The following is a 12,589-nucleotide window of genomic DNA, read 5'->3' on the forward strand; positions in this document are numbered from 1 at the left end:
TTTGTAATGTTGAATTCTCTCTTATTATAAGTAATAGGATAACTATATTTGGTATGTGCGTACCTTGCAAGGTCCTCATGCCCGTCAGACAGTTTTCACTTTACTTCGACCTCATTTCATGGATCAGTGAACAAGGTTAACTTTTGGTGGTCAAGTCCATATCTCAGATACTAATAGCAATAGGGCTAGTATATTTGGTGTATGGAAGGACTGTAAGGTGTACATGTCCAACTGGTAGGTGTCACCTGACCTTGACCTCATTTTCATGGTTCAGTGGTTATAGTTAGGTTTTTGTGTTTTGGTCTGTTTTTCTCATAGTTTATGCAATAGGTCTACTACATGTATATTTGTTGTATGGAATGATTGTAAGGTGTACATGTCTAGGGGGCAGATGTCATCTGACCTTGACCTCATTTTCATGGTTCAGTGGTCAAAGTTATTTTTTTAAGTTTTGGTCTTTTTATCTAATATTATATGCCAAAGGTCAAGTATGTTTGGTGTACTGAAATATATTATGATCTAAATGTCAGTCCCACAGGTTTTATTTGACCATGACCTCAATTTCACGGTTCATTGCAGTGTTAAGTTTTTGTGTTTTGGTCTATTTTTCTTAAACTTTAAGTAATAGGTCAACTATATTTATTGTATGGAAGCATTGTTAACTGTACATGTCTGCCTGGCATGGTTCATCTGACCTTGACCTCATTTTCATGGTTCATTGGTCTTTGTTTAGCTATCTTGGTTAATGTTAAGTTTATGTGACAGTTGTAATAAAGCTTTATACTTAGGACTATCAACAGAATAGCAATGATTAGTAAAGAAGGCGAGACATTTCAGTGTGTGCACTCTTGTTCTTAAACTGTATGCAATTGATCTACACTATTTGGTGTATGGAAGGATTGCAAGGTGTACATGTCTAGCTGGCAGGTGTCATATGACCTTGACCTCATTTTTCATGGTTCAGAGGTCAAAGTTAAGTTTTTGAGTTTTGGTCTTTTTTTTTATTGCTACATGTATATGCAATTTGTCAACTATATTTTGGTGTATGGAAATATTTTATAATGTACATGTAAGTCTTGCAGGTTTTATTTGACCTTGACCTCATTGGTGGTCAAGTCAATATCTCAGATACTATAAGCTATAGGTCTAGTATATTCGGTGTTATAGTCAAGTCTTTGTGTTTTGGTCTGTTTTTCTTAAACTATAAAAAATTGGTCAACTATATAATAATTGGGAGTTTAGTATGGTGTCCATTATCTCTGAACTAGTATACATATTTGTTAAGGGGCCAGCTGAAGGACACATCCGGGTGCTGGAGTTCTTCTCTGCATTGAAGACCGACTTCGGCTGTTGTCTGCTATATGGACGGGTTGATGTCTCTTTGACACATTCCCCATTCTCGATTTTATTGTTGTATGGAAGAATTGTAAGCTGTTACGGTACATGTCTGCTTGGCATGGTTCAACCGAGCTTGACCTCATTTTTATGGTTCATTGGTCAATATTTACTTTTCTTGGAAAAGCCTGTTTCTAAGAAACTATAAGCAATAGGTCAACTGTATAACAGTGTATTGAATGATTGTTAGGTGTACATGTATTTCTTGTTTGATTTATATGACCATGACCTCATTTTCTTGGATCTTGTTAAGTGTATGTGATAGTTGTAGTAAAGCTTTATATTCAAGACTATCAACATAATATAAATGACTAGTAAATAAGGCGAGACATATTTGAGCCTGTATACTCTTGTATAAATGATCAAGGCACAGAAAAAAAAGACTACTTTAAGTACTTTATCACATTAAAATTATTTAATGATCACACACTTATCGTCCTAAAGATATTAAAACCACTATGTGCCGTACTAACAATAACACCCGGTAATTGTTTATGCCAGTGTAATTCTTTAATGTCTGTCTGTCCTTGGTGAATAAATAATAACTGAGGAGGAACATCTGGTTCCCCTTCACCTTCAGTGTCTTTTTCTACTGACAAATCCCATATTGTTATTTGGTTATCGGAACCAGAAGCAGCAAACACAGAACTATCATAAGGATTCCATTCTATAGATGTTATTGGTGCTGTGTGGTGTTTAAATGAGGCTGCTGCTTTACCCTTCTGCAAAAAGAAAAAAAGAATCAATTAAATAAATTTACACATAAAATAATTCTTATTTAGCTATGAATAGTGGTAAGGTTTGGTAAACTAGCAGATATAATTGTCTAACCTGCAGAAGTATTTACACTTGTTCTATTTCTTAAATTAAAACCACACAAGTTCTCACAAAATATTACATTTTGATGTCATAATTAAAAGTTATTGTAGTATGATGTCAGAAGGTTATTTGGAGACATATCTAGGGCCATGAGACAAAAATACATCTAAATACCCATAAGTGTGAATATGTCTATAGTGGCAGAAGTGTTATTTTAAGCATGCTGTTCTGATGTCAGAAGAGGCATAAAATTTCATTTGTATTTTCATAAACTTGGTATAAAATGTAACAATGAAGATAAAAAAATAAATAAATAGCACATTTCTCACATCTTGTTTAATATTATCGCCATCTTATAATTATTGTCTCCTTTGGTTTGTTATTTTGTTAATTCGCCTCCTAACATACTGTATCAACAATTTCATAAAAACAAGTACTGTGGTAAGGGGATTTTACTAATAAAACTTTATCTAACAATATTAAAGCATATCCTATGAGTGTAACTACTCCTGACCACTGGATTTATGTTGAAATTTAACAAAATTCTTACTTCTTAATTGTAAGTTGCACTAACTAAGTACTAATTTTTTTAAATGAGTTATATTTTTTTAAAGTACAAACATTTTTTTGTTTTGATTTTTTTTGTTTTGTTTTGTGGTTCTGCAAACCATAGAATAGGAACCACAAGAAATGTTCATCATAATATGTAGAATCAAAGAATGACAATATTTATTTTCCAAAAATGTTCACATCCATGTATGTCAACAATTTGGTCAAGGGAGATAATTTACTGTCAACAATGTTTGTCAGGGGAGATAATTTACTGTCAACAATTTTGTCAGGGGAGATAATTTACTCTTTAGTTGGCATATCTGTCTTTTCAATTGTGCAAATATGCAAAATGTTTTACTTTTTTATCTGGATTATTCTGATACCAATGAAATAGGATACACAAGAAATTACATAAATTTCTGAATGATAAATTTTTTAATCTTGTCAAAAGACATCATTTAGTTATTTTTTGGTCCAGAAAAAACTTATTTTGTCCTGGCAATACTTCATCTTAACTGGAACAAATAAATAGTGAATTTCTGAAGACCTTGAGAACCACTGCCATTACCTGAAACTGCCTCAAGTCCCAGACTTTAATAACACCATCATCACCCCCGGAAGCTATGAATGGTTCGTTCCTATTCCAGTGTAGAACATTTACATCTCTGTCATGAGCCTCTTCAGCTGTCAGCATACATGCCTTATTAGGGGCAGCTCTAGCATCCCATATTCTTATTGATCTGTCTACAGAACATGAGGCAAAAACCTATAAATAAACATATAAAAATTATAACATCATATCTGATGATGTCTTAGTGTTTTTTTTTTACATCAGTTAACAAGTTTTCTCATATTCTTAGCCAATATATCCTTTTCCTGACCTGTTAATTATTTTTATTCAATCAAAATGTGGTTTGTTTGATCTCATTCCTTCATTAGATTTTACATAAAAGGAACAGGTTATAGGAAAAGAAGGATTAATTTTGTCTAAGAATCTTCTAAAAATCATTAGAGAAACAGTTTCAATTACCCAATCTCATGAAAGATATTTCTTCACTATCAACAGTTAAACATTTAATTCGTATAACATCTTGAACACTAGGCATGGCTCCCTTAAAAATTGGAAAATTTAATAGTCTGGAGCACTAAATATTAAACCACACTGAATGGAGTAGTAGAATCTATATATAATTAATCAAAAGCTATTGTAGATTATTTTGTATGGTCATAAGAAAGAAAAAAAGAGAAAATAAACTTTTGATGATGACATTTTTTATAATTCACTGCAGCTAAAAGGAACATATGTGTATGTAGTTTTTATCCTTTCATTTAATGGGGGGGGGGGGGGGGGGGAAGTAATGCTACTGTTTCTTTATACCTGCTAATAAAAAATTCCCAAAAAGTTTTCTAATTGGATTTTTTGGTAATTCAAGGAACATTAAAAATCAAGCTTCACATATATCATGTATATATCAATGTTTACATTATTTTCATTAGGAGACCACTGTATATCTTCAACTGAAGAGGTGTGTCCACTGTAAGGTCTTTGATCTACATGCCAAGCTCCTCCCTCCTTAGGGGTCCACAAATGTATGTTTTTTTTACAATCACCGGTCAGTAGTCTTCCTATAAGTAGACATTTAAATATCAAAGACATGACATGTCAATTAATCATAGCTTAGAATATTTTGTGATCTAAAATTGAGAATGGAAATGGGGAATGTGCCAAAGAGACAACAACCCGACCATAGAGCAGACAACAGCAGAAGGTCACCAACAAGTCTTCAATGCAACGAGAAATTCCCGCACCCAGAGGCGTCCACCTTCATGTAGTATACACCATAGTTGGAAAAGATATATTTTAACATGTTTAAGATGCAGTTTACTTTACAATTAGAAAAATTCAGATAAATAAAACAAAATATTCACCAGTTTGTTAATTGATTACAAATATTATATCAAAACAACAATTCCTCTATATCAAGGACTAATTGAAGGAGTCTGTAATATAAATGAATATACATGCTATAGGGTATCTTTTGTGTTTTCTTCTTTGGGTGAATACTTATTCATATAGATTAGACCGTTGGTTTTCCTGTTTGAATGGTTTTAGTCATTTTGGGGCCCTTTATAGCTTGATGTTGGTGGTGAGCCAAGACTCTGTGTTGAAGGCCCTACTTTGACCTCAAATGGTTTTCTTTAACAAATTGTGACATATTGGCACTCATACCACATAATGTTCTATCTACGTACCTTCCATAAGAGGTGACCAATCAACAGCAAATCCCTCTACCTGATGGCCTTTGAATGTATATATAGGAGCTGGAGATTCTTCATTCCGTATGTAAACTGACATGATGTTAGAGTCATTAACAGCATGAAGGGGTCTTGTCAAATCCCAGATATACACTTTACCATTCTCTGACCAAGTAGCTGCTATACTCTTTTGACCAATTGTTGTTACCTTAAATCCAAGAAAAATATCATTTAATGTATAACTGATGAATATATAGAAAGCAGAATATAAACTAACTGCAAATTTTTGTGAAGTTTATTTTTTTGTTCTGATACTTCAAGTGTTTCGTAGATAAATAAACATGTGATAAAGTGATAAACACACAAACAAATATTAGAATATCCATTTTTTTTTATGCTTTGAAATGTACACACAAAATAGGCCACAACTAGTTTTGACAAGATCGTTGATAATATAGACTTTGTTCAAAAATAAATTTTGGTTAATTATCATGATTATGATGTCATACAAAAATTAGCAGATTTGTAAGTTAAACAAACAATATGTCCTTAAAAAAAGTCCTGGTTTTACACATCCCAAAAATGTTAAAATTGCCTTTTAACTGTAATTTAAATTGAAATCTTCCAATATGGGCCATATTTGGTCCTTATAGACCCAATCAAATACTGATGTTTATAAAAATTGAAAAAAAATCCTTTTAACTTTTGTAAATGAAGAAAAAAATCTTATAGAAAATAGAAACTGATGTTCTTTTTCCTGATGAACATGCACATGATTAAGAAAGAAGTTATCAAATGCACATGATTAAGAAAGAAGTTATCAATGTATATGTGTGCTCAAGTAAAGATTTATATTTAAGATTCAAATCAACATGAATGTGAAAAGTCTTCATGAAAGTAGTAACTGATGTAATGTTTCCTGATTAAGAAAGAAGTTTTATATGTGCAGTCTAGAGTAAAGATTTATACCCTACCCTTATTCTATTAACAGAACCACTATGTTTTATCGAAGCTGTTTCTAATTCTGGTTTCTTTTCTTCATCATCATCTTCCTCCTCATCCTCCTCATCTGATTCATCTTCATTTTCATCTGATTCTTTCTTTTCTTTTGTTGTCCGATGTAAATTTTCCATTTTCATAACAATCACATGATTCAAGTGTCCATGCTCTGACTGAGAACCAGAAGCACAATAACATGTTAATGGGAAGGTCTCTCTTTTGTCTCCTAAAGAATCTGGTATAATGTCAAAGCTGAGACACGGTGCACCTAGTAAAATATAAATTGTTTGAGTTTTCAGTTTGCTTACATGAAACTTCACTAGTGGTCTGTGATCATGGTGATTAAAACAGGTTGATTCACCCTTGATGTTATTGTATATATTGGAATTTTTCTCAGTTGGTTGGTTTCATTTTGATTTTCTAAACCCATTTTTTCTAAAGATTTTCCCACTCTAAAACTCTGTAAAACTTAGAACATTAATTTTAGAATCATAAATGGATACAAACAAGATAAATTATCATGAGTATGGTCAGTTATTGTCCGGTACAACTCAAAAGGCACATATATAAGTTGATACACAATTTGAGGGTACCAAATTGCACCCATTTTGACAGTTTTTTAGACACAATTTTTGAAAAAGCCAAGGGTTTCCAATTTTTGTTGATTTGGTAGATACAATGTATATCCTCATTAAATATATATGTATTTCAACAAATTTAATGTTGAATCTATATTAAATTTTAAATCACAGAAAAGCAAATTTGAACAAACCCATCATATAGTACCAAAATTATTAACATGCTCCATTTTAAACCCATAACAATCATATCACTGATCAACGTTTATTTTATCAATGTTTAAATTTTCTCCATTTCTTTTTTTAAATGGAATCCAAATTTTGTTGATCAGGAATGTCCCCCGGACCAAACTGAAGAGAAATTGTGAACTAAATTTCCAGATCCCAAGGCAGAATCTTTCATAAGGGCCAATACAGTCAAATCATAAAATAACTGACAATCATTCCTAAGTCCTTTAAAATCTGACAAAGTTGATTCTGTTAAAACGACTGTTTTATATATTTTGATGAATGTTAAAAAAGATAGAATGGTCTCTTCCGATACTTAAATAAGTTGAAGACAACCCATGCTTTGAAAATTTTAGAGGGGGGGGGGGGGGGGGGGGGGGGGGGGGCGCTATCCCACCCTGCCCCAGCCTAAATCCCCCCTAAATACATGATACACAGATATAAAGAGGGGGGTAGGATCTTTATCAAAAAATCCGGGATCAGGTGTTTTTAGGCTCCAGACTTCAGATTTGATGCTACCAGGATCAAGGAATTCTCTTTTGAAATTTCGAAATGTCAGGATTTAAATTTCTTTCAGTTCAGGACCTCGGGAGTCATGTTTTTAAGACTCTGGATTTGGGAATGAGGACAGCACCCCTCCTCCTCCACCTATATTGGGGGGGGGGGGATTTCGGAATTTACCCTTTCAGGATTCGGGAATACTTTTTTTGGATTTTGGGATTAAACTTATTTAAATTCGGGACATCAGGATTTCTTGTTTTTGAGCTGGGATTTTTGGTTCAGGACCCCTCCTATCACCCGGTATCGGAATCGTTCACTCTGATTACATGTTCGCCCTAAGTTTGTTCGCACTGAGTTTGTTCGCCCTGATAGCCTGTTTGCCCTGGGTTCGTTCGCCCTATATTCATTTATGATATGTGTATGTTAACATTAATGTATATCTATTAAAAGTTAGAAACAGATTACATGTATTTGCCAAATTTATATAAATTAAATAAAATTCTTGGCTGCATTGTTACACTTTATTTTATAATTACTTTTAATTACTGTTGATTGAATTTGATTGCTGATTAGGTGTCATTTGAAACCTTTGATCACTGAATGTTATATAAATTGTCATTGATGGATTAATAAGGGGAATAACATTTTTTCTCAAATAAAATAGTCAGCTTGGATGGGTAAAATATTCAGTTTGAAATATAAAAAAAAAAAAAAAGGATTGATAAAAAAAGGATGGGTAAAAACACTGGTAACAAGTGATCAATGTACAGCAGTGTAACTGTGTTTTTGTTTCACTAATAGTAATTCTATTTTTTGCTTTTAAATATTCGTTTAGTAAATAAATGTGTGCGAAGTACAGTTCGGAATTGATCTTGTTATAACCATGATAACTGTTACTGAATATTTTTAAATCGTTAAAATGTATCAATAAAGTTAAATATAATATAAATAATAGCAGCTAGCTTTAGACAAGTTAACATGAAAAACATCTTAAATATTCGGCGAAATTGTACACTGACTTTAACACATTCAATTATATACACACAAGAGGGGGGGCTAGAGGGGGTTTCATCCCGATTTCCCGGTTTTAATATCAGGAAATCCCAAAATCCCGGATATATTTTGTTAAAAATCCCGATCCCGATAAATTTGTTCCACAATTTTAAAGTTTAAAGTTTCAATGCTTACGATTTAAACGTCTCTGGTATGCTTGATATTCAAAGTCTTTTAGCGTAACAAGACAATAACAATCAAAACCAAGGAGTAAACAAAGACTCACCAAACCAAAGGACATTTACATCAACAGATATGAATAATAAATAAGAAACAACATGAATTCCACTAAGATAGGGAGTGAATTCAGGTGCTCAGTAAGGGTAAGCACCCGTCGTGTTATTTCTTTGTTCAGTTCGGAATTGATAGAAGATTATTATGACTCAGGAAGAATATCAGATATGATTTCTGACACACTTTGGTCATAATGGCAGCTCAGTGAGGCGACCGTAAAATTTCTTGAGTGATGACCTTAATTTGATTGATTCATAGTCGCCTGTCTAAGCAACTTTTGAGAAAGCTGCGGCATTCCTCGTTCAACAAAATCAACGTACTTTGAGCTAGCTCCAGAGTAACGTATCATATATGCATATGCTGGTGCCGCTGGGATGTTACTATACAGAAATGGAAAGGTGACTATAGGAAAATTAAAATCATCGCATTTGTCATAAATTTTGGTATTCAACCTACCGCGCATCAGTAGTCATTTCGAGAAAAAGGTCTAAATATGAAGCCGATTTATCTGTGTTGGTAGTATCTTCAATTTCAAATTCACTTGGATATATTATTATTTTATTAAATGTAAGTGATCACTGAAACTTCTCTTAATCAGTTTAATTGAGGTCTGGAGCTGGCATGTCAGTTAACTGCTATAATAGTAGTCTGTTGTTATTTATGTATTATTGTCATTTTATTTATTTTCTTTTGTTACATCTTTTGACATCGGACTCGAACTTCTCTTGAACTGAATTTTAATGTGCGTATTGTTACTCTTTTACTTTTCTACATTGACTAGAGGTATAGGGGGAGGGTTGAGATCTCATAAACATGTTTAACCCCGCCGCAATTTTGCGCCTGTCCCAAGTCAGGAGCCTCTGGCCTTTGTTAGTCTTGTATGATTTTAAATTATAGTTTCTTGTGTATAATTCGGAGTTTAGTATGACGTCCATTATCACTGTACTATTATGCATATTTTAGGGGCCAGCTGAAGGACACCTACGGGTGCGGGAATGCTCGCTACATTGAAGACCCATTGGTTGCCTTCGGCTGTTGTTTGCTCTATGGTCGGGTGGTTGTCGCTTTGACATATTCACCATTTCCTTTCTCAATTTTATTCTATTATAAAGAGACAGTACACCATCAATATACCGAAAGATGAAATTAAAAGACTGGGCTTATTTCTTTTCAGCTATCTGTTCAAGCCCTTGGATAAATTCTGCGTCATAGGAATATTAAATACAAATCTGCAAGTAGAGGAGCACAAAGTCATGGTACCCATTGGGGTTCAAATAGTCTGTTGGAAGATCAAACCTCCAAATTCAACAAATATGTTGTCAATCAACAAGTCCAGCATGGCAGTGATATCCTCGTCGGTATATTTTTTCCCTTACTCTGTATGATTTTTTACAAAGTAAGCTGAATAGTCCAAGATATTTAAAACGTCTACTGCCCTTATTGTTAAAGAAACACAAGCTGACGAGTTCTTTCAGTCGAGCTTTAAGTTTAGTATTTGGAATAGTGGCAACAAAGAGTTGAACACTTAAAGGTTTTAATGTTGGTACAATGTTTTAATGATTGAGATTGTAAATTCACAAATAACTCTATATTACGTTTTGGAATATTTCTGTAGTCCTTCTTTGACTGCAGTGAGTATGGCAGTTTCTAACTTTAGAAAGGGTTTAAGTGGAACACTTAGAAGAACCTGCAATATACCTTTCCTTATAAGTATTCTTGTAAACTTAGGAATATAAGGATAGATCATAGAAGATCCTGGTATTCATCGTTCGGATTAACACCAAAGGAGATTAGAACCGATTTGTGGTTTTCCAGGATCTCCTGCTTCGTAAGCGTACTTAAGTGTATATGTAGGATTTCCAAGTGTGAAATTTATCCTCAGTTCCTTCATCAGGCAGTCGATGTAGTGTTTCTTGCAAACAAAAACAAAAGTGTTTGAGTGTTTGTCAGCTAGAACAACAACATATTTGTCATGGAGACAAGACAGTTCCTCTTTGACCCGAGGGTCTTTAAAGATGGAAGGAGCTTTTGTACTAATAAACCCTTTAAAAGCTTACCTACTCTTATCTGAATCAATGACTTCACTGATTTTACCCACTGCAAAAGATTGTCAACCTCAACCTTTTCTCTTTATGCCCAGTCTTTTGCACAATCCTCAATAGAATCCATTATAAGTTTGAAGTTCTGCTTCCAATTGATTGGCTGTGGCTCTCTGTATTTCGAACCCTTGGACAAAAGTTGTCTCAACTTGTAGTTATTGACTATGTTTAGGTCTCCAGAAATACGAATATATGTATTATCAATATAAACGTGACGTCAAGCTGCATATAAGCATTTTTGTTCTCATAAATCTTCAGTAGCCAGTCAGAAAAATGGACAAATTCTAGTTCAAGTCAACCTATAGGATAAGCACTGGGATCGTTTTGTAACGGAGAGAAATTTGAATTTTTTGAGTCACAATTCGAAAAACCACTGGACCAAGTTACAGACACAAACAGAACTACAAATGTCACTTATGAGATTTCCAACTTAACCATGCTTAAGTAGTCGAAACGATTTACATTATGAAATAATAAAAAAAAAACAGATGCACGGTAAGACACTTGTTAGAATAGATGACCGTACTTAGGGCATATGTAATTACACAACTGATTACCAACAAGAAGCTGATCGACCGACACTGGGAAAATTTAGAAAAGTAGAAAGATAAGCTTATTTTATGTAGAAAACATTTTTTTTTAAATAAAAAAATCATGATAGTCCGTGACTTTAACAATTTTGTTAAATTTTTTTTTTTCTCTGATCTGGATCTACTCTGTTTCTAGATGAATTCTGATTGAAGTATACTGAAAATGGCATTTTTGTCTGTCCATGGTACAGTTTTTTGTCAATCCCGTTATATTTCAATATACAAATCCCGATTTCCCGTGGCTAAAAACGTGGATTTCCCGTATCACGATATTTTTCTATCCCGAATTCCCGATCTTTAAACAAGGCAATCCCAGTTTCCCGATGCTAAAAAAGGCCGATCCCGGCGTCCCGAAAATGGTCTCGCCCCCCCCTCACACAACGCAACACTATACTAAAAAATAAAATCAGGGCGAACGGACTCGGGCGGACGGACCCAGATTCCTATCACCCCTCTATATTGGTAATAACCAACGCAGCTTATACTTGTCATGCTTAATACTGAACTCTACAAAGCATTTTCCATAACAACTTAAATATATCAATGTGTTATGAATATATGTATATGTTAGTTCATTGTTTTCAATCACTTTTTAGAAATTAAATTAAATTTGGCACCTGTTTGTGCCTGATGATACATCATGTATGCAGATTCATCACACACTAACTCTTCTCCCTCTTCCAGGGGCTCTCCAGGAAGATACACTTTTTCGTCTTCGTTTTCATCTTCCATTTCCTCGTCAGCTCCTTCCATTTGACACATTTCCATCTCATCATCGTCTTCGGATTCAGATGTTTCAACATTTTCATCTTGTTGTTTATCTCCCATTTTGACCATGTGGTTGTGTAGTTCAATATTTCACTTCCGGGTCGTGAATGATTTGCGACCAATCAGAGGCGGTCAAAATTACTGAAGCCTTCGATACACACAAACAATATGGCCGATCAGTTATGGAATGAAAGGTATCACTGATATTCTTATAAAACTTAAGCATATTTCCCCTCTGTGTCCCTTAGTACTGTTAAGAAATATGCGATGTACCCCTTACACTGTATAGATATGTGACAGGCATTTTTCAGAATGCACATACTGTAGGTAGATGTCAGGTTATTGATAAATTTATGCAAAGCCAAGCTATATTTAATATGGCAAAATATTCTGTTCTGACAGTGTAGTCACTTTTCTAACTTGGATAAGTGAACATAGTTCCAGGTTTTAATTTTCTAAAATGTTCATTTGCAAAAGTGCTATTGGTTACATGCTCAAGAAATGTCCTGATAAAATT

General features: G+C 33.8%; 2 protein-coding genes across 11 annotated transcripts in view; one reads left to right on the forward strand and one right to left on the reverse strand.

Annotated features, from left to right (window-relative positions):
• Positions 1-1,776: 1,776 nt before the first annotated feature.
• Positions 1,777-12,183, reverse strand: LOC134725190 (glutamate-rich WD repeat-containing protein 1-like). Its single transcript, XM_063588819.1, has 6 exons — positions 11,922-12,183; positions 5,997-6,289; positions 5,020-5,230; positions 4,250-4,392; positions 3,335-3,532; positions 1,777-2,117 (listed from the first exon to the last, which is right to left on the reverse strand). Exons 1-6 carry the CDS (start codon positions 12,139-12,141, stop codon positions 1,818-1,820), a joined length of 1,365 nt encoding a protein of 454 aa, XP_063444889.1. The 5' UTR covers positions 12,142-12,183; the 3' UTR covers positions 1,777-1,817.
• Positions 12,176-12,589, forward strand: part of LOC134725188 (coiled-coil domain-containing protein 154-like) — a 49,086-nt gene continuing 48,672 nt past the window's right edge. For 5 of the 10 annotated variants that reach the window (XM_063588811.1, XM_063588807.1, XM_063588817.1 and 2 more), the window contains exon 1: positions 12,220-12,266. In XM_063588811.1, coding sequence (XP_063444881.1) covers positions 12,241-12,266 — 26 coding nt within the window. In that variant the 5' untranslated portion in view covers positions 12,220-12,240. Of the gene's footprint in view, positions 12,267-12,589 lie in introns of all 10 variants that reach the window. The other 5 variants (XM_063588815.1, XM_063588813.1, XM_063588814.1 and 2 more) reach the window with 5 other exon arrangements.

This window comes from Mytilus trossulus, chromosome 7 (genome assembly GCF_036588685.1).
Source record: "Mytilus trossulus isolate FHL-02 chromosome 7, PNRI_Mtr1.1.1.hap1, whole genome shotgun sequence".
In the NCBI taxonomy this organism is placed as follows: Eukaryota; Metazoa; Mollusca; class Bivalvia; order Mytilida; family Mytilidae; genus Mytilus; species Mytilus trossulus.